We start from the raw sequence: 22,726 nt of genomic DNA on the forward strand, positions 1-22,726 counted from the left end.
AGAAAGGTGAATTGGTTGGAGATTGTGTTGGATAAGAAAGGTGGAGTGGTTGGAGATTGTGTTGGATAAGAAAGGTGAAGTGGTTGGAGATTGTGTTGGATAAGAAAGGTGGATTGGTTGGAGATTGTGTTGGATAAGAAAGGTGAAGTGGTTGGAGATTGTATTGGATAAGAAAGGTGGAGTGGTTAGAGTTTGTGTTGGATCAGAAAGGTGAAGTGGTTGGAGATTGTATTGGATAAGAAAGGTGAATTGGTTGGAGATTGTGTTGGATAAGAAAGGTGGAGTGGTTGGAGATTGTGTTGGATAAGAAAGGTGAAGTGGTTGGAGATTGTGTTGGATAAGAAAGGTGGATTGGTTGTAGATTGTATTGGATAAGAAAGGTGAAGTGGTTGTAGATTGTATTGGATAAGAAAGGTGAAGTGGTTGTAGATTGTATTGGATAAGAAAGGTGTATTGGTTGTAGATTGTATTGGATAAGAAAGGTGAAGTGGTTGTAGATTGTATTGGATAAGAAAGGTGAAGTGGTTGTAGATTGTATTGGATAAGAAAGGTGGATTGGTTGGAGATTGTGTTGGATAAGAAAGGTGAAGTGGTTGGAGATTGTGTTGGATAAGAAAGGTGGATTGGTTGTAGATTGTATTGGATAAGAAAGGTGAAGTGGTTGGAGATTGTGTTGGATAAGAAAGGTGGATTGGTTGGAGATTGTGTTGGATAAGAAAGGTGAAGTGGTTGGAGATTGTGTTGGATAAGAAAGGTGGATTGGTTAGAGATTGTATTGGATAAGAAAGGTGAAGTGGTTGTAGATTGTATTGGATAAGAAAGGTGGATTGGTTGGAGATTGTGTTGGATAAGAAAGGTGAAGTGGTTGGAGATTGTGTTGGATAAGAAAGGTGGATTGGTTAGAGATTGTATTGGATAAGAAAGGTGGATTGGTTGTAGATTGTATTGGATAAGAAAGGTGAAGTGGTTGGAGATTGTGTTGGATAAGAAAGGTGGATTGGTTCGAGATTGTGTTGGATAAGAAAGGTGAAGTGGTTGGAGATTGTGTTGGATAAGAAAGGTGAAGTGGTTGGAGATTGTGTTGGATAAGAAAGGTGAAGTGGTTGGAGATTGTGTTGGATAAGAAAGGTGGATTGGTTAGAGATTGTATTGGATAAGAAAGGTGGATTGGTTGTAGATTGTATTGGATAAGAAAGGTGAAGTGGTTGGAGATTGTGTTGGATAAGAAAGGTGGATTGGTTAGAGATTGTATTGGATAAGAAAGGTGGATTGGTTAGAGATTGTATTGGATAAGAAAGGTGGATTGGTTAGAGATTGTATTGGATGAGAAAGGTGGATTGGTTGGAGATTGTATTGGATAAGAAAGGTGAAGTGGTTGGAGATTGTGTTGGATAAGAAAGGTGGATTGGTTGTAGATTGTATTGGATAAGAAAGGTGAAGTGGTTGGAGATTGTATTGGATAAGAAAGGTGAAGTGGTTGGAGATTGTGTTGGATAAGAAAGGTGAAGTGGTTGGAGATTGTGTTGGATAAGAAAGGTGAAGTGGTTGGAGATTGTGTTGGATAAGAAAGGTGGATTGGTTGTAGATTGTATTGGATAAGAAAGGTGAAGTGGTTGGAGATTGTATTGGATAAGAAAGGTGGATTGGTTGTAGATTGTATTGGATAAGAAAGGTGGATTGGTTGTAGATTGTATTGGAGAAGAAAGGTGAAGTGGTTGTAGATTGTATTGGATAAGAAAGGTGAAGTGGTTGTAGATTGTATTGGATAAGAAAGGTGAAGTGGTTGGAGATTGTATTGGATAAGAAAGGTGAAGTGGTTGTAGATTGTATTGGATAAGAAAGGTGAAGTGGTTGTAGATTGTATTGGATAAGAAAAGTGAAGTGGTTGTAGATTGTATTGGATAAGAAAGGTGAAGTGGTTGTAGATTGTATTGGATAAGAAAGGTGGATTGGTTGTAGATTGTATTGGATAAGAAAGGTGAAGTGGTTGTAGATTGTATTGGATAAGAAAGGTGAAGTGGTTGTAGATTGTATTGGATAAGAAAGGTGAAGTGGTTGTAGATTGTATTGGATAAGAAAGGTGAAGTGGTTGTAGATTGTATTGGATAAGAAAGGTGAAGTGGTTGGAGATTGTATTGGATAAGAAAGGTGGATTGGTTGTAGATTGTATTGGAGAAGAAAGGTGAAGTGGTTGTAGATTGTATTGGATAAGAAAAGTGAAGTGGTAGATTGTATTGGATAAGAAAGGTGAAGTGGTTGTAGATTGTATTGGATAAGAAAGGTGAAGTGGTTGTAGATTGTATTGGATAAGAAAGGTGAAGTGGTTGTAGATTGTATTGGATAAGAAAGGTGAAGTGGTTGTAGATTGTATTGGATAAGAAAGGTGAAGTGGTTGGAGATTGTATTGGATAAGAAAGGTGAAGTGGTTGTAGATTGTATTGGATAAGAAAGGTGAAGTGGTTGTAGATTGTATTGGATAAGAAAAGTGAAGTGGTTGTAGATTGTATTGGATAAGAAAGGTGAAGTGGTTGGAGATTGTATTGGATAAGAAAGGTGAAGTGGTTGTAGATTGTATTGGATAAGAAAGGTGAAGTGGTTGTAGATTGTATTGGAGAAGAAAGGTGAAGTGGTTGGAGATTGTATTGGATAAGAAAGGTGGATTGGTTGGAGATTGTGTTGGATAAGAAAGGTGGATTTTTATTTATTTTTTATTTTGTATACAAGATCGAGGCTCGTGAAAGAGCGAACATTAATCACACAGAAAGACAAACCGACACATAAAACATATAACATCGGGAGCGGTAGACAAGATGGGGAGAGAGGGGGAAGGACACAAACACAACATTTGAGAGCAGGGACCGAGAGACATGGAGACATCGAGAGATCTGAGAGAGGGCGAGGGCTTTGGGGGGGGGGGGGGCATGGGAAGGGGGCGGTGGGAGAGGTATAAAACATATGGACACTGCCAGGACTTCCAGGAAAGAAGTTGGAATTTCAAACAAGGTGGATCTGGGGTGAATTAGCGGGGGTAGAAAAGATCAAGGTTTTGGATGGGGGAAGATAAGAGATGGTGGTGAACAGCTGTTTTAAAGACCTGGAGGGAGGAGTGGGATTGAAGGGAGTGAGGGAGTTTGTTCCAGAGGCGGGAGAAAAGAGGAATGAAAGAGTGAAGGTGAGCAGAGAGCCGAGATTTCGGCAGTTTAACCATCAGAGGCTTGCTGGCAGATCTTGTGCGACCTGTAGGAATATTTGGGGGACAGAGCACAGAGAGAGCTGGGGGTGCAAGGCCGGAGAGGAGTCGGTAGAAGACAGAAAGACCACCTACCTGCCTGCGGTGAGTGAGTGAAAGGCCCTCAGAGATAGCTTCATCGCGGGAGATTCCAATAATTCTGAAAGCTTTGGTTTCAACAGCGTGAAGCCGAGCTAGGTGTGAGGCAGGAGCACCGGCCCATAGGGGAGAACAGTATTCCATTGAGCTGCGGATGAAAGCCTTGTATGTGGTGAGGAGCTCAGGTGTGCCGAGGAAGGACTTCGCACGACGGAGGATGCCCAGTCGGCGACTGGCTTTGGAGGCCAGCTTGGAAATGTGGTTTTCCCAAGAAAGATCATGGCAGATAGTGAGACCCAAAATCTTGAGCGACAGAACTTCTTGGAGAGGATTGTTGAGAAAGTAGATGGGAGGGTTGTCCAGTCGATCTTTTCGGAGAGACATAGTAAGAGTGTGAGATTTGTCAGGATTGAAAGACATGTTCCACTTGTTTGACCAGTCTGTGATTTTGTCCAGGTCTTCAGAGAGTGAGGAGGCAGCAGACTGCCGATCTGAGGGAAGAGGAATGGAGCGGCAGAGAGTGGAGTCATCAGCAAAGAGATAGAGAGGATTTTCGAGAGAGTCAGAGAGATCATTGATGAAGACCAGAAAAAGCACGGGGCCCAGAACACTGCCTTGGGGAACTCCAGCCTGAACAGGAAGAGGAGATGAGAGAAACCCATTCAGGGCCACACGTTGACGACGACTAGAGAGGAAGTCCGCCAGCCATGCGTGGAGATTTCCATGGATACCAAAGGAGGAGAGTTTGGTGAGCAGAGCGGGGTGCCAGACCGTGTCGAAGGCACGTGATATGTCGAGGGAGACAGCTCTAATTTCCTGTTTGGCATTGAGGACCTCCATCCATTGTTGAGACAGCATTGGTTGTAGATTGTATTGGATAAGAAAGGTGGATTGGTTGTAGATTGTATTGGAGAAGAAAGGTGAAGTGGTTGTAGATTGTATTGGATAAGAAAGGTGGATTGGTTGTAGATTGTATTGGATAAGAAAGGTGAAGTGGTTGTAGATTGTATTGGATAAGAAAGGTGGATTGGTTGTAGATTGTATTGGAGAAGAAAGGTGAAGTGGTTGTAGATTGTATTGGATAAGAAAGGTGGATTGGTTGTAGATTGTATTGGATAAGAAAGGTGAAGTGGTTGTAGATTGTATTGGATAAGAAAGGTGGATTGGTTGGAGATTGTATTGGATAAGAAAGGTGAAGTGGTTGTAGATTGTATTGGATAAGAAAGGTGGATTGGTTGTAGATTGTATTGGATAAGAAAGGTGAAGTGGTTGTAGATTGTATTGGATAAGAAAAGTGAAGTGGTTGGAGATTGTATTGGATAAGAAAGGTGAAGTGGTTGTAGATTGTATTGGATAAGAAAGGTGGATTGGTTGGAGATTGTATTGGATAAGAAAGGTGAAGTGGTTGTAGATTGTATTGGATAAGAAAGGTGAAGTGGTTGTAGATTGTATTGGAGAAGAAAGGTGAAGTGGTTGGAGATTGTATTGGATAAGAAAGGTGGATTGGTTGTAGATTGTATTGGATAAGAAAGGTGGATTGGTTGTAGATTGTATTGGATAAGAAAGGTGAAGTGGTTGTAGATTGTATTGGATAAGAAAGGTGGATTGGTTGTAGATTGTATTGGATAAGAAAGGTGAAGTGGTTGTAGATTGTATTGGATAAGAAAGGTGAAGTGGTTGTAGATTGTATTGGAGAAGAAAGGTGAAGTGGTTGGAGATTGTATTGGATAAGAAAGGTGAAGTGGTTGTAGATTGTATTGGATAAGAAAGGTGAAGTGGTTGTAGATTGTATTGGATAAGAAAGGTGAAGTGGTTGTAGATTGTATTGGATAAGAAAGGTGAAGTGGTTGTAGATTGTATTGGATAAGAAAGGTGAAGTGGTTGTAGATTGTATTGGATAAGAAAGGTGAAGTGGTTGTAGATTGTATTGGATAAGAAAGGTGTATTGGTTGTAGATTGTATTGGATAAGAAAGGTGGAGTGGTTAGAGATTGTATTGGATAAGAAAGGTGTATTGGTTGGAGATTGTATTGGATAAGAAAGGTGGGGATTTGTTTGGGGGGAAGAAAGTGAAGGCCATAGGTTTGATAGATTATTGAGGGTCATCATGAAGTACTCAGTTCACCTTAAAAGGAAACATCTGTTGTGCAATCCAAATGACGCCATTAAAATAGTTGAATCCAATTACTAAAGGTAATCCCACCTCCATACCACACTCGTTTCGTGGTGCAAGAAGCAGTGGTTTGCGGTCAGGGTACAGAAAGGAAAACTGACTCGAAAAGTTTTCAGCATGAGTAATTAGGTGCTGTTCTTCTGGTGAGTTCTGCCTGTAGGATGCAGGGAAGTTCTCCAATGGATCTTCAGGAATGCAATTCATTCTGGAGAAAGAATGTGGGGACTTGTGGTTAATTTGAAAATAACAAGGTCAAAACCCTTCCTTTCCTTTAACGAGCAATACCCGTTCCCTCCAGGAGCAAAATATGGTATCAGTGAATCGCTTGGACTATGCCAGGTCAGTCGTCATTTCCCATCCTCAATACCTCCTCCCTCCAATAAGGGTCAGTGGTTAAACCACTTGAGCTAAGCCATGTGGACAGGCAAAAATAGCAAGCAAGTTGTCAATAGCAAATACATAGACATGTCTCATCCTCACAGGGGGGTCGGGGTGGGGATAAGGGGATTGTTTTGTGCCCAATACCACACCCTGGGTACCCTCAGCAGGTATGCAAACTTGCAAATGGGTCAAGCTGTTTCTGAGTCTATAAGGTACATACATACATACATACATATACATATATACTTTTGCGGATCTGGCTTATGGGATAAATGGGCTTGGATTGTAATAGTTATTTCTTAAGTAAATGTTTAGCATAAGAGAGGGGTATTTGTGAGAATATGAGGCATGCTGAGGTTCATATCGAAAAGCACTTTGTCATTCCCTCCATTTTGGCTGTGTCTCGCCCTGCCTACCCCACCACTGCTCATATCATCACTCCACTCTGTAATCTGTCAAATCGATGTAATCCTTTGGCGCAAATGAGCCAACCCACCTGGACGGGGAAGGAGCCCGAGGTGGTAAGAGCCGAGACATGCATTTTTTTTTATCTGTGTCGGGACACTTTGAACGCAATAACCTGCTCATCCTCCCTGCCGTGGCTCATCCTCTGGCAACGCTGTCTTCCCACTTCCATCAGTCTAAGGCTTAGACTCTAAGCTGTGAGGTCATGTGCATTTGTCGCCCACATTGCGACATCATAGGGGACTTGCTAGACTGAGCCGCACATCCAGGGGCAAGTTCTGTTAGCAAGCGGCTTGCTATTGCTTGCTGTCACTTGCCAAGCCAGCCGTTGTGTATCAACCGCTTTGCAAGCCGCTTGACAAGCGGAGCAAGTGATTACGAGAGGTGTTTGGCGAGCGGTAAGCAAGCCACTTGCGAATGGAACACTTCCGCATGTTAGCAAAAATGGCCGTCATAGTCGGATTCAAAACTATTTCATATTTTTATTGTTACTTCTACTTGTCATCCTAATTATTTAAAATCTACAAACATGCAAAACCCCTACCCTTCCCTAAAATGCACGTTGCATTTTTAGCTTATGTATAGCATTTTTTAAAGCATTTTTAGCTTATGCTTATGGTCATATTTAGCTTATGTATAGGCAGGTCCTATACATAAGCGTAGCATGGGTCTCCCCCTTCTAACTCACCGTTTATTTACGAATGGAGCACACTCGAGTCCATACATGCGAGATGCTAGCTCACCACGTGGCGAGCAAGTGGCCATGCCGGGAGCGAAAGTACCTGGACCATGCGTGCAAGTTCAAGTTACCTTTCTCTCTCTCTCTCTCTCTCTCTCTCTCTCTCTCTCTCTCTCTCTCTCTGTCTCTGTCTCTGTCTCTGTCTCTGTCTCTCTCTCTGTCTCTCTCTCTCTGTCTGTCGACTCCACTGAAGGCATGAGATACGGTCTTAGATAGTAGAGTGCTTCATGGATAACAAGGGCACAGTATGGTAATTATTTTATTGTGCCTGCACATCTGTGTTTTTACTATCATAAAGGGCAATAACTAATGTGACGTGTTAAATAAGGTGGTGTAAAGGACGCTGCATCAACTGCGGTAAACTTCCAAAAAAAATTCTACAATCTGTAAAATCTTTATTTTATTTCAATTGAATTATATACTTGAACACAAACTGGAGAGCACAAATCGCCTTCTTGGCACTTTCAAAAAAAACCTTCCGTTGAGTAGGACTTGGACAAAACAATACGGCATTTTACATCGTCTTGACCAATCAAATTTGCCACTCACCGACCCTCTCCTTGTACTTTATTTCTCATGAATGCATGGGGTAAGGTGCTCTATGAACTCTGGTTGTTTTCTGTGACCATTTATTTATTAAGACCATCTTCGCTTTCAATTGGTGGAGATCGGTAACAACTCGCGAGTAGTTTGTGTGGAAAATGGATGGCATAATTGTAATATCCCCACCCAACGGGGTCATATTTAGCCAATCACCGTGTTTGCTTGTTTGTGGGGTGGAGCCGCACAGATATACACAACATCCATATATATATATATTGTAACAGATTTGAGAATCCTGTAATTTTTGTAAATATCACCCTCTGTAAATAGTAATTCTTGTAAATATCTCCGTTTTGTGTGAAAGATCAAAGGTCGTCCTTTTAGTTAGTCCATCGCATGCACGTAGAAAATCATAGACCTCTCTATAGTTATTTCTTATTCCATATCAGTATAAGGCTCTGTTTCCCATTAGTTGACTCTGCATTGCACCAAATGGAATAAGATAGTTCCCTTTTCAAGTTTCCCCCAAATCATCTCTTCAAAAGTGCCAGTAACATTGGGCGGTTTTCTGCGGCGTTCGCCACCGTTGCATTGGGCGGTTTTCTGTGGCGTTCGCCACCGTTGCATTGGGCGGTTTTCTGCGGCGTTCGCCACCGTTGCATTGGGCTGTTTTTTTCACTCCAAACTCCATTACGCACGCGGTCAACTCGGGGGAGAAGGGCGTGGCCGGCCCATCGTCTTCAGGAGGTGGAGCCAGGAAGCCCTTGCGCCCAACCAGGACTCGGTGGGCGTGGCTTGGTAAGGTGTGGCCATGGCTTGGTAGGGCGTGGCTATATAACCCGTGGGGGGGAAGCCCCCACGAGCAGATGACCGAGAGAGCCAGAGGCGTGTCGAGGCAAAAACCAGCTCTGCCGCGTGCAACGAATGATAGACGTGTGCCTGCCGCCGCCTTGCTGCCAGCCCGGAGCAGAGCTGTGTGCCGGGTTTCGCCTCGACCCCAAAAAGCGTGGACCGAAGCGCGAGCTTGGAGCCGGACCTCGACGCCTACCATCTGCCGTTCCATATCAGCCCCTCATTCATCCATTTGTGTACGTGAGTTTGTCTTCTTTGTTCTGTCTGGGGAATAAGTAAGACTGTATAGATAAGTAGAAATTGCTCTGTGTCCTTCTGCTCCTTCCATTTCCCTGTAAATTACATTTCTTTTCTTCTCTGCTTTGGTTGTGTGTAAATAATTAATAAATCCCTGTGTTCTTTCTTTACCCCTTTTGCTTCTTCACATTCGGTCGCTTTAGAGGTTTCCACATTGAACAACTGTGGCACGATTTGGCCAACGTTTAGGATCGGGTTTATTTTTTGTTAATGGCTCGAGCCGCGGGCTGCTAAAAACCGCTCGGCAAAATAACATCTTGTCCGTGGTCTCGAGCGAAGTTGCCCACCTGCCTCGTGGAGGGAGCGGGGTAGCTTCAGGAGCGGAGACGGCCAGTGCAAATAGCAGGGGGATTAACCCCCCCGCTAAGGGGAGTGCCGTACTCCGTTTCCATAACAATTGGTGCCAGGAGTGGGATCTGGAACCTGGGACTAAATTTATTTAGCCCAAATTTTGGACACCAATTGTACTATTGGCCGTAACAATTGGTGTCGGGAGCGAGATTCGGACCCGAAGTGCGCTTAACGCACTCAAAATTACGAGTGGCCAAAATTTTATTTGATATTCCAAATTAAAAATCGTGCCATGGATAATCAAGGCGACCGGATGCCGGATGGGGAGTTAGAGGGTTTGGAGTCGACCCAGGACCAAGGGGAGGATTTGGGAGTAATGGAGGAGGAGAGCAATGAGGATGTGGTAGCGGGGGTTTCAGACGCACAAAATGGCGCCGCGCGTGTGGGTGCGGCAGCCGCGCCCGCGGCGCCGGTGAATTTGAACCTCTTCATGGTGCAAATGGAGGCCCTCATGCTAAAGATGGGTGAGCGATTGGAAAGCAGAATGAGGGACGAAGCGAGGGCTACCAGTGAGCAATTGAGAGACGGGTTAAGTAACATGGGAAATCAAATCGGGGGGCTAGAAGCCAAATTTGAGGGTTTCGACAGTAAATTTGAGGGTTTAGACCGTAAATTTGAGGGTTTAGACAATAAATTTGGAGGTTTAGACAACAAATTTGAGGGGTTAGACAATGGGATGAAAGGGGTGAAGAATGGGTTAACGGGGTTAGAAAACACCATGGAAGGCAAATTGAGGGAAATAGGGGAGCAATCCGCCCGGGAAATTAAACAGATGGGAGATCAGATAGAGGAGGTGCAAATCGGGTTGGAAACTAAATTGGATGCGCAGAGGAATGATTTGGAACAGATGAGGGCAGCATCTACCAAAGAGATGGGAGAAATGGGGGAGGAGATCAGACGAGGTGTGGGCGAAGAGGTCGTGGGGGTACGCGAGGAGGTAAAGCGGGGTGAGGAGCGTATGGAGAAAGAGGTGAGAAATAGTACGGCTAGGTTACAGGGGGGCATAGAAGATCTGACGAGGGGAGTAGAGCAGCTGACGGTGGGATAAAAGGAATTAGGGGAGCAATTGGAGAAGAACACTGCGGTAATCGGGGGGTTGAAGGCGACACAGAAAGAGATAAAAAAGGAAATTATAGCGACGAAGAGGGAATGTCAGATGGTACATGAGGGACTGACAAAGAGGTTGGACGAGGTGACAGAGGCAATGGAGACAAAAGAACGGGAAGTAAGGACGCACATAGAAACGACCAAGGTGGCATTAGAGGAAGAAATTGAGGGGGTGCACCGGGAAATATAAGAGGTAAAGCAAAAATTAGAGGATGTGGAAGAGGGGGTGAGTGAAATTAAGAAGAGACGGAGGGAAACTAAGAAAGAGATAAAGGAGGAGGTGATGGAATATGTACAAGGTCTGTGCTCAAATCGTGATGATGTGCTTACTGACCAAATAAAGAGTTTGCAGGTGGTAGAGGAGGAGCGAAGACGAGGTGCCGAGGTGAGTGGCGATATAATCGGAAATGTATATGGTGTGAGGGGAGATTCAGTCAGCTTGGGTGTTGGTTTGGACCCGGGTGTTCGTGAGAGGCTGCTGATGAGGTGTGCGACAGGTGCAGAGTATGTGGAAGGAGGAGGTGTGCAAGGATGTCCGACTATGGGGAGTGCGGAAGGTATTAGTGAGCCAGCGTGTGCGGCAGTGATCGGGTGTGTGCAAGGATGCACCCCCATGAGTGGTACGGAGTATGTACCGGGAGAGAGTGCGCAAGAAGGTGCGTGAGAAAGGTGTGGAATGGAGGTGTGTGTTAGGAAAGAGTGTGCGCCGAGGAGTGAGGATGCTGTCGAGAGTGAGAGTGAACGCATGACAGAGTGTGGTGGTGAGAGTGACATGGAACACGAGTTGGTTGTGACAGGTGAGAAAGAATGTACACCTGGAATGAAAAGATGCACACCTGGAATGGTCGAGCGCGTGTGTGAATGTACACCTGAGTTGGTGTTGGTGCAGGTGCGAGAGGGCACATGGAAGCGCGTGATTGGGTGTGCAAAAGAGTGCACACCCGTGGTTGTCACAGAGGATGTGACCGAGGAGTGGGCGCGAAGAGGTGTGTTGGTGAGGTGTGCGAACGATGAGTGTGTGCCAAGGTGTGCGGTGATCAGGTGTGTAGCGAAGTCGGTGAGCGGAATGAGTGTACCTGGATATTGTGTAGGAGAAGGTACAATAACGAAGTGTATGGAGACACCTGGATGTGTGAAAAAGGAACGGAACGCGGGGTGGGAGCATGCAAGTGAAGCATCAACGTTAACCAGGTTAGCAGGTAGAAAGACGGTTAGCCGAAGCGAGCCCTCGGTTCGTGCCGGGCTTTGGGTGCTGCGGGAACCAGCGGGGATCGTAACCACGGCGGTTTCAAAGGAACCGCCGTGCGCGATCCGTGCCGGGCCTCGCTCTGCACGGTCGCGTCCGTGCTCCGCTAAGCGGAGCGGGCGGGCCGGTTCGAGGGCGGGTAGGAAGGGTCGGCACGGCGACCCCTTGTGGTTGCGGTGTTCCGGCCGGGCGAGATCGGGCCATCGGGCGGGAGACCAAAAGGCTCTGCGCCGAGGTGGACCTTGGAATCTCGGCCCGAGCGACCCCCCTCCCTTGAACCGAGTGCCGGACAGATCCAACTGCAGGAAACGAACCACCCGCGTTCATAGCTCGGCTTTGCGAAGCCCGGCTTTGAGAATGAATTGACGCACCGAGAGGCTCAAGTGAGTAGACGTGTGAGGGTGATAGCAGTCGTGAATTTGAAAAGCAAAATTGATGATTGGTAAACTGATTGGCAGATGATTGGCAAATTTTTGATTGGCTGGAATTTGATGGGCAAAATTTATAATGGGGGATGCCCGAGGTGGAGGGATGGCAAATCCACCATCCCTCACATCATGGGGCACATGAGCACTAGCTATGGGGTTATGGCAGTGAAAACTAGCCCGGGAGGGTTAGGATAAAATGATAGGGATCTAGAGAAGATTGACCATAGGTAACTGGAGATTTAAGTAGCGACATTATACCTGTAGTGGGGACGTAGAGAGTAGGGTAGTTGGATTATAACGACGAGGGAGCGCAATAGTATAAGGGGCGACTGGGAAACGCGAGTTTCAGAGGGGAGTAGTTAGATCAGATGATGCTGTGTGTGTGTGTAAAAGTGTATTCAGTAGCGTATTGTGAAAAGTGTGGGTGAGTGTATTGTATTGAATGAAGAAGCCTGGGAGGAAGGAGGGTGCAGGAGGCACCAGGTGTGATTGCACAGGTGTGCAAGTGAACAGGTGTATGGAGCAGTGTATGACTGAGTAATGGTGATTGTGTGTTGTGTTGAGCAAATGGTCCTGGAGGAAGGAGGGTGCAGGAAGCACCAGGTGTAAGAGTGATGGCACAAGTGTGCCAATACAGGTGAGCATGGTTGAATGAAATGAATGGTATGGAATATATGGAGTATGGAATGGATGGTGTGGAGTGAGTATGGTGGAAACTGTGGAGTGGAGTGGATGGTGCGAAGGTGTGTATGGGGAGGATGGACCCCATCACGAATACCCGGGGAGGGTAGTTTAAGAGTTAGGTAGAGGGTATAGGTAAATTGTGGTTGGATATTGGCATCTGTGGTGCGTGTGGAAGAATGGTGTTTGGATGGGTGCATTAGTGACGTGGAAATGGCTGGGCGTGTGGCCTGTTAGTGTGTGTAATTAAATGGGCACTCCGCCACTGTGAGGATGTCGGCCAGGTGAGGCCGCAGGTGGGCTCTGGGAGCCGGTAGAGCTGTTGTGGATGGGGCCCGAGGATCCAAAGGACGGACCCGGGTAGCCCAGTGCCAGAGAGGGCACCGAGGGGGGTAAGTGTCAGAGAGGGCCTTCCCCAGGTAGATAGGTTAGGTTAAGGAGCAGGTAAGCTCGGAGGCAACTGCAGTGGTGGAGGTGTGCAGGTGGGTAGACCTGCTGGGAGAGCCACACGACCCAGTCCTGAAATTGTGCAAAGGCACAGGGAGTTGAACCGGGGGAGTGAGACCCCAAATTGATGAAGCACCACAGTTTGGTCAATGGGAATTGGTTCTTAAAACCGCATAGAATGTAAGATGGCCAATGGATTGGCAGGGAAAGACCCCGGGTAGTGTAAAGTGTATTAAAGTGATTTAGAGGATAGTTAGGATTGAGAATCTCCTCGCACCATCTACATCCACTCACCTGGGGTGACAGGACTCCACACCATGCCATGATTTGTTTTTATTATTTTTGTGCAAATGTTTTGAGGATGTAAGACGCATCATGACGTGGGTGTGACATTGTGTTGTTGTTCCATCTCTTCCTCCTTAAGAGGGATTGATGATGAATTGGAGATGACAAATTTTGGATTAGTGGGACTGCGACGAATTTGGTATAGGGGAAATATGGGCAAGACGTGACATTAGTGACAAATTGGTAAGGGTGTAGATTTTGTAAATACGGGGTTAAGGGGCAAGGGTAAAACAGGTGACGGGTGGGGTGACGTACGATATGGACGAGCTTTTCTCCGCTCAGTCTCCAGGCGCACCTCACCTTGCATTACCTTCGTTGATGTGTACCCTTGTGACCTTACCCCTCGCTAACCTGTCTTCTCTGTCTTCCTTCCCCGACCCATGGATCGTGCTCTCTGGGCACTGAGGGGAGCGTGCGGGAGTCCGCCATTGTGGGCCGAATCCCCGCAACCAGCTGCCTGCATCCACGCACCACTTATGGACCACATGTCTGTGGCTGAGCACCACTCATGGACCCCACGGGTTGGGGCATGGCCCCTCTGCTGGGACCGGCCACGATGGCCCAAGATCTTGCTTGCGGACCCGGTGAGGTGGCACCAAGCCCAAGGGTGAACCACTCATAGTCGGCCCCTGTGGGCCATAAATAAAAACGGACACGTTTGTGCATTTTTATTTCCATCAAATAGGCCGCAAGCAAAGAACAACACGAAGAATGACAACATCTGGAAGAACATCGGCCAGCAGAGGGAGCCGAAGAGCAAGACCACCAACAGTGTGTTTGTTTTATGGAACTGAGGTGATGGTGCTTTATGGTGCTTTGGTGTTTATTGGTGCTGGTGCGTCGATGCAGTGCATGCTGTCTCCTCCCCTCCCACAGGATTTTCATTTTGTTCCCCCAAGAGAAAAAATCACAGGTCCTGGGTTGCGTTGTGTAAATAATGAAATAGCGTCACTTGTAAATAATGCTCCCCACCGTACATGTTTAGTTTGAAAACCATTCCGCAATTCGGTTAGCTGTGGGCGTGAATCTGTTAGGTAGGGTGCAATGCAACAGTGGGACATACTTATTTGTGTTTTAAAACTGTCGCACTCAGGGTCAGATTAATTGTAGAGGGAATTACACCTGCGTGTCACGTTAAGTAAAGTTTTATAGGCCCGGGAAGTGCCTGGAGGATGAGGGTGCAGTGTAACGGATTTGAGAATCCTGTAATTTTTGTAAATATCACCCTCTGTAAATAGTAATTCTTGTAAATACCTCCATTTTGTGTGAAAGATCAAAGGTCGTCCTTTTAGTTAGTCCATCGCATGCACGTAGAAAATCATAGACCTCTCTATAGTTATTTCTTATTCCATGTCAGTATAAGGCTCTGTTTCCCATTAGTTGACTCTGCATTGTACCAAATGGAATAAGATAGTTCCCTTTTCAAGTTTCCCCCAAATCATCTCTTCAAAAGTGCCAGTAACATTGGGCGGTTTTCTGCGGCATTCGCCACCGTTGCATTGGGCGGTTTTCTGCGGCATTCGCCACCGTTGTATTGGGCTGTTTTCTTCACTCCAAACTCCATTACGCACGCGGTCAACTCGGGGGAGAAGGGCGTGGCCGGCCCATCGTCTTCAGGAGGTGGAGCCAGGAAGCCCTTGCGCCCAACCAGGACTCGGTGGGCACGGCTTGGTAAGGTGTGGCCATGGCTTGGTAGGGCGTGGCTATATAACCCGTGGGGGGAAAGCCCCCACGAGCAGATGACCAAGAGACCCAGAGGCGTGTCGAGGCAAAAACCAGCTCTGCCGCGTGCAACGAACGATAGATGTGTGCCTGCCGCCGCCTTGCTGCCAGCCCGGAGCGGAGCTGTGTGCCGGGTTTCACCTCGACCCCAAAAAGCGTGGACCGAAGCGCGAGCTTGGAGCCGGATCTCAACGCCTACCATCTGCCGTTCCATATCAGCCCCTCATTCATCCATTTGTGTACGTGAGTTTGTCTTGTTTGTTCTGTCTGGGGAATAAGTAAGACTGTATAGATAAGTAGAAATTGCTCTGTGTCCTTCTGCTCCTTCCATTTCCCTGTAAATTACATTTCTTTTCTTCTCTGCTTTGGTTGTGTGTAAATAATTAATAAGTCCCTGTGTTCTTTCTTTACCCCTTTTGCTTCTTCACATTCGGTCGCTTTAGAGGTTTCCACATTGAACACCTGTGGCACGATTTGGCCAACGTTTAGGATCGGGTTTAGTTTTTGTTAATGGCTCGAGCCGCGGGCTGCTAAAAACCGCTCGGCAAAATAACATCTTGTCCGTGGTCTCGAGCGAAGTTGCCCACCTGCCTCGTGGAGGGAGCGGGGTAGCTTCAGGAGCGGAGACGGCCAGTGCAAATAGAAGGGGGATTAACCCCCCTGCTAAGGGGAGTGCCATACTCCGTTTCCGTAACAATATATATATATATAGAGCATATACAGTCATGTGAAAAAGTAAGTACACCCCATGTAAAGTTTTGACTTTTTCAACATATTTCAACATACAGCTATTTGATCTTCATTTCAACAATATTGATAGATAAAGGTGATATAATATAACAAATATCATGAAACATTTACATTTTGTAGTCCATTGTATAATTTAAATAAACATAAATGCAAATTTCGCATGTGGAAAAAGTAAGTACACCCTTGGCTCTAATAGGTGGTATTGCCCCCTTTGGCAGAAACAACCTCAAGTAGGCGTTTCTTATAACAGTCTACCAGTCTCTGACATCGACTGGGAGAAATTTTTGCCCACTCCTCCATGCAGAATTCTTTCAGCTGTGCGATGTTGGAGGGGTTTCTTGCATGCACAGCTCGTTTCAAATCCCCCCACAACATCTCGATGGGATTTAGATCCGGGCTTTGACTTGGCCATTCCAGAACCCTCCATTTCTTTCTTTTCAGCCATTCCTTGGTGGATTTACTGGTATGTTTTGGGTCATTGTCATGTTGCAAGGTCCACCTTCGGTTGAGCTTCAACTTTCCAACAGATGGCCTCACATTATCCTCAAGCACCCTCTGGTACAATGAAGAATTCATAGTGGATTCTATGATGGTGAGCTACCCAGGCCCTGATGCAGCAAAGCTGCCCCAAACCATAATATTTCCACCACCATGCTTTCCAGTTGGTATCAGGTTCTTGTAGTCAAATGCTGTCTTTGGTTTTCGCCAAACATGTCTTCTGGTACTGTGGCTAAATAGCTCTACCTTTGACTCATCTGTCCAGAGCACATTGTTCCAGAAGTGCTGGTCTTTGCCTCGGTGTTCATTGGTAAACTTTAGTCTTGCCCTGATGTTCTTTCTGGACAGCAAAGGTTTCCTCCTGGCACACCTCCCATGTAGATCAAATTTGTGCAGGCTCTTTCTAATGGTAGACTCGTGCACTTTGACATCAATAGTGGCAAGAGCTACCTGTAGGACCCGTAATGACATTCTGGGGTTCTTCGAGACTTCTTTCAGCATCTTGCGGTCTACTCTCAGGCTGAACTTGCTGGGGCGGCCTGGCCTGAACAAGTTGGCAGTTGTTTGGAATCTTCTCCACTTGTAGATGATCTTCCGGACAGTCGAATGATTGATTTCAAATTGTTTGGAGATCTTTTAAAATCCCTTCCCAGACTCGTAAGCATCTATAACCTTCTTTCTGAAGGCCTCAGAGAGCTCTTTTGATCTAGGCATGGTGACGCCGCACACTTCAACAACAAAGAGCAAACCAAACCAAATGTCTGAGGTTTAAATAAGACAGGTTCCTCCAAGATCCTCTCTAACTATGTTCTAATCATTTGCACCTGAGCTGGTGCACCTGATTCTAATTTTAGGTATTTGAAGTCGTGATAAATTTCAGGGTGTACTTACTTTTTCCACATGCGAAATTTGCATTTATGTTTATTTAAATTATACAATGGACTACAAAATGTAAATGTTTCATGATATTTGTTATTATATATTATATCACCTTTATCTATCAATATTGTTGAAATGAAGATCAAATAGCTGTACGTTGAAATATGTTGAAAAAGTCAAAACTTTACATGGGGTGTACTTACTTTTTCACGTGACTGTATATATATACATATATATATATATATATATATATATATATATATATATATATATATATATATATATATATATATATATATATATATATATATATATATATACTGTATATATATATATATATTGTTACTGATTTCGGGGGTCGGCGCTCCCCTTGTCCGTTAAAGGGGGGGTTAATCCCCTTGTCCGTGACTGACCGACCCGAGTCCTTAGAAGTTATAACGCTCCTTCCGGTCGGTATTAGCTCGGGTCATTGGTCAATGTAGTCCCAAATACCTACTAACTAACCCGACTGTAAAGCAGGGAAATAACTCCTGCTCGAACCACGGACGTGATGGTAAATGCCGAGCGGTTAGCAGTCCGCTATCCGGGCCGTTAACAATGACTAACCCGATTCTAGCGGTTCCGAAATCGTGCCACAGGTACTCAATTGAAAGAAAGGACGGATGCGATCGGATTAGGGCAAAACCAAGAAAGAACAAGGTAAATTTATTTACAAGCCAAAAAGAAGAGGAAAGGAAAGAATGTACAGGAAGAAGAAGAAGAAGCAGGACACAGGGCAGGCTTAACTACACAGTCTTAACTTACAACCCCAGACAAACATACGCACTCACACCGGGATTGTAGCTGGTAGGGTGGAAGGTCCAGGCGATGGGGTCCAGCTCTAGGTGTCTCCGGTCCAGCGGGCGAAAACCCGGCAGGCAGCTTCGCGCGTATCGTTCAACCGCGAGCGGACCTTACATATGGCGGGGGGGGGGGGGGGGGGGGGGGAGGCTCGTGTCCTTTAGCGTATGTAACAGATGGACGTTCGTGCTAAACGCTCCCTCTCTCCCAAGCTCTCAATCAGCGCCAGCGAGGGAGTCCTCCTTTCCCGATGTGCGCTCCGTATCAAAAGCAGTCCCTCACAATAGGTGCGCCTCCAACAAGTCCTTTTCACGTGAGTCCTCCGAAAGAGGTCCGTGAAAGGGCTTTGCGCGCGTGCTTTTATAACGCGAGCCAAGATTACTACGCGCTCCTCCGAAACCACACCCGCTACCAAGCTCACCTCAGCCCTGGTTGGTTGGTGGGGGCTTATCGGCCACGCCCTGATGGTGAGTTGACGTGGCCACACCTTCTTCTTGGGGTTCCGCCCCCTTCTTCCTCGAGCCGACCGCATGGTCAATGGCGGCGCCTGAGCGAACGCTAACCAAGGCGCGTAACAGAATTTGGAGAGAGGTCGCAAAATGAACAAAAGGGCCTACTCCTTATTTGATTGATGCAACGCAGATTCAACTATTGGAAACACGGCCTTATCTAAAACACATAATAAGGAAATAACTGAGTTCCTATGGTGGCCTACGTGTTGCTTGTGGACTAACTAAGGGTGTTACCTTTAACCTTTACTGTCATATTTACAAGTGATTATTATTTACAAAAGTGTGGGTCCTAAAACCGCAACAATATATATATATATATATATACGAGGTGTGTTCAAAAAGTATCCGACCTTTGTTCATAAAAAATACTCGTATCCAGATACAACAAACTTACACTAATCTCCTTCAAAGTAGTCCCCTTGGGCTGCCACACACTTCTCCCAACGGTTCTGCCACTGTCGGAAGCAGCGCTGGAATGCCTCTTTTGGGATGGCGCGCAGCTGGTCCGTCGCATTCCGCATGATGTCTTCTCTGGGCTGAAATCTGGTCCCTTTCAGGGGCATTTTCAGCTTGGAGAAAAGCCAGAAGTCACACGGAGCCATGTCGGGAGAGTAGGGAGCCTGACGAAGCACGGGTGTGTTGTGTTTGGCCAAGAAACTCTGTATCAAATGTGAAGAATGGGCGGGTGCGTTATCGTGATGGAGCTGCCAATTGCCCGCTGCCTACAGGTCCGGCCGTTTGCGTCGCACAGCGTCACGAAGGCGACGCAGAACCTCTTGGTAATACTCCTTGGTGATGGTTGTGCCATGTGGTGCGTACTCGTGATGAACCACGCCACTGGATTCGAAGAAGACGGTCAGCATGACTTTGACATTGCTGTGGACCTGCCTTGCTTTTTTTGGCCTCGGGGATGTTGGATGCTTCCATTGTGATGACTGCAACTTGGTTTCTGGGTCGTACCCATAAACCCAGGACTCATCGCCAGTGATCACTGTGTTGAGGAAGCTGGGATCGCTGTTCACATTCTCCAGCATGTCCTGTGCGATCTCCAAACGGAGTTGCTTCTGCTCAATCGTTAGCAGCTTTGGTACGAAATTCGCTGAGATTCTCCTGAAGCCCAAATCCTCCTTCATAATGGAATGAACGGATCCAATGCTGACGCCCACCTCGGCTGCAAGTTCTCTGATCGTGATTCGACGATCCTGCATCACCAGGGTCCTCAATTGGTCAATGACGATCTCATTTCGGGATGTTGAGGGCCTACCCGAACGTGCTTCACTCTCCACTGATGTGCGGCCATCTTTGAAGTGGTTGCACCACTCCTTTATCTGTGTGGTGCTCATTGCTTCGTCCCCGAAGGCCTGTTGAATCTTGCGGATCGTTTCACTAGGGAATCGCCAAGCTTTACACAAAATCTGATGCACTAGCGTTGTTCAAGTTTTTCCATCATTTTGTCAAAAACGAAAATCCGACGGCGCTCACTTACACTTCCTCACTCATCGACGGTCTGCCGTCGAATGACAGCTTCTGCAGGTGGGAAAAAATTCACGCGTGCGCATTAGGATCGCCTACATACGTGCACCAATCAACGCCTCCCTAGCTTCATTTGTTTACGCACGACAAATTAAGGTCGCATACTTTTTGAACACACCTCGTATACCTACGGTTTTGTTACGTTGTTACGGTTTTGAGGTTTGTACAGTGAGTTCAATAAATGTTAAAGGTTTGCCCCCCATAGATAGTCACACAAGCAACATGTAGCCTCATTTGTAGTATAGTTATTTCTTAGTATGTGTGAGAATAGGCCATTTCCTATGTTAGTTCTGCGTTGTGTAAAGCCAGGAAAATAGGCCCTACTGCCACCGATCATCCTACGTCCGTAACCTCAATACAGTTTGTTAACGTTGGTTCATTTTGGGCGAGTTAACACGAGGAAGGCGGAGGTGGATTGGGGCGGTGTCGAGGCGGAGCGGCAGGAGCGATGACGGTAAGCATGAGCCGCCAATCAGAGCTCAGAGGTGGTGGCATCAGAGGGCGTGGTGAGAAGAGTCTGGTGAGTTCCAGAAGGCTCGCGGGGCATTCCTATATAACCCGATGCACAAAGCCCTCGACAGGAATCGCAGAGGAGAGGGAGAGATAACAAGAAGGACTTGTTGTTGAACTTACAGCCAGAACGCGCGGTGCTTGATGAGCTTGATGAGCCTTGCCTTGCCGCACTCGCATAAGAACGGCGGAGTAACCGCCCTTTGCCATAAAAGTCCGCCCCTTTGCCGTAAAAGTCCGCCCCTTGCCGTTCCGCCCGAGATATCTCTTTCGTTCGAGAGACGCGCTATGAGCCCCTGTCTTCGCCTATCACCATCTTCGCGGGACGCATGTGGACGCGGAGAGCCGGACGGGGCCGATCCTGGACGACCACATCGGCGCGTTGGTAAACATCGACATCTGCAATCCCCTGTGTGAGTGTGAGTGAGACGGGCCCGTTGTCCCAGGGATAAGTAAGACTGTCTAAGCTTGCTCTGTGTCTCTTCGTCCTTGAACTGTATATACGTGTGGGAATCATTAAACCATTCTGTTCTTTCTTTCTTCCTGATTTGATCGTTCCCGTGATTTCTCCATTTGACTAAGCGTGGCATGAATAGAACCGCTTAAATCGGGGTACATTAATTGAGACGGCGTGGATCACGTGTACGCAAACCGCTCGGCGTACTCCAACCTCACGTGGCTCGTGCGAGGCTTGCTACCTCGTTTCCGTGGCGGCGCGAGTACTTAGGTAAGAGCGAGAATTTGGTCCCGAAACCCTATTTTGCGCTCGCCCGGAAAGGACGTAATAAGTCTCGGTTCCAGCAGGCCAGTAAAGACAAGGGGATTAATTCCCCCCTTGATAAGGGGAAGAAGGCCGGCGAGAGAACCGCAACATTATATATATCTATATATATATATATATATATATATATATATATATATATATATTGTTATAGATCGCGGTTAGATGTTATAGACCGAGCGGTGGTTTAGAACCGCGACCTAACAACACTCACCCGATTCACCCAGACTTTGGCCGTATCGCACCCTAGCTGCTCAATGAGGGAAAAGACAAAAACGACGCAATGTAAAGAGGAAAACGAAGGCCAAGAAAGGTTGGAAAGACTACTAAATTTATTCCTACGATTTACACACAAGCAACAAAAAAACAATTCAGTTTATTTACAAGTACAAGACGCATGTGACACAGTGCAAATTTAGCTTATCTACAGACTTAACTTATTACCCAGGACAGAACAAACAAAGACGACTCACACGGGGAATGCCAGGGATGGCAGAAGGTGGATGGCTGGCGGGAGAGGAAAGGTCCAAGGGGGGGTCTTGCAGCACAACCGGCGCGTTCAGCAGCCGCCGTTCCGTTTCGGCCCTGCTCCGAACCGCCGTTCAGGCCCCCTTTGGCGGTCGGGTGTCGCGGCTGCGGCGGCCTCCGTCCGCTGCGTTCCCAGGACTTGTCTCACTCGTCTGGTCCCTCAACCCTCAACTCTTTCTTGCTTCTCTCACTCCTCACCACCGACTTCTCTCTCTGGCAACCGACTGTGACCAACTCCTTGCAACTCTCTTTCTTCTTCTCTTCTCTTCTCATCTCATGCTCATCTCCAAGGCCTCCCTCTTAAAGCAGTCCCTTACAGTCGCTTTTATCACCCCCGGTGAAATCAAGCCGCCGACTCCGAGGGCACACCTACCGGGTCACTCACCGCGGCCCTGGTTGGTCGCGCGACCCTCGGGCTCCGCCCCGGACGACGACGGGCGGGCGCGCCCCTCCCCTCCTCTGACGAGGTGGAGACACGCCTTTCTTCCCTGACTCGAGCCTCGTGGTCACTGGCGGTTATTGGAGGGGAGGTGATTGGGAATCGAGGCTCAGCAATGACGAGAGGGGATGTAATATGGGATGGAGATTTTGGGGATGGGAAGGAAAGGGGATCTATTCTCTTTCACTGGTGCAATGGAGTATTTCAATTAATGGAAGACACAGCCTTACGCTAATACACATAATAAGGATATAACTGTCAAAAGAAAGGATATATCGTGTCCTGCATGTATGTTTTATGGACTAACTACGGAAACGCCCTTTGACCTTTATACAACCACAAACGGAGGGAG

The 22,726-nt window shown here is 46.7% G+C and overlaps 1 protein-coding gene across 2 annotated transcripts in view; it reads right to left on the reverse strand.

The window, feature by feature from the left end:
- Positions 1 to 22,726, reverse strand: part of DRC7 (dynein regulatory complex subunit 7) — a 171,447-nt gene that overhangs the window by 112,202 nt on the left and 36,519 nt on the right. For both annotated transcript variants that reach the window (XR_013624950.1, XM_068130594.2), the window contains exon 2: positions 5,531 to 5,705. Coding sequence is in view for 1 of the 2 variants with exons in the window: in XM_068130594.2 (XP_067986695.1) it covers positions 5,531 to 5,705 (175 nt within the window). In the remaining variant the exon portion in view is untranslated. The remainder of the gene's footprint in view (positions 1 to 5,530; positions 5,706 to 22,726) is intronic.

Source organism: Myxine glutinosa, chromosome 11, assembly GCF_964187855.1.
Source record: "Myxine glutinosa chromosome 11, kmMyxGlut1.1, whole genome shotgun sequence".
In the NCBI taxonomy this organism is placed as follows: domain Eukaryota; kingdom Metazoa; phylum Chordata; class Myxini; order Myxiniformes; family Myxinidae; genus Myxine; species Myxine glutinosa.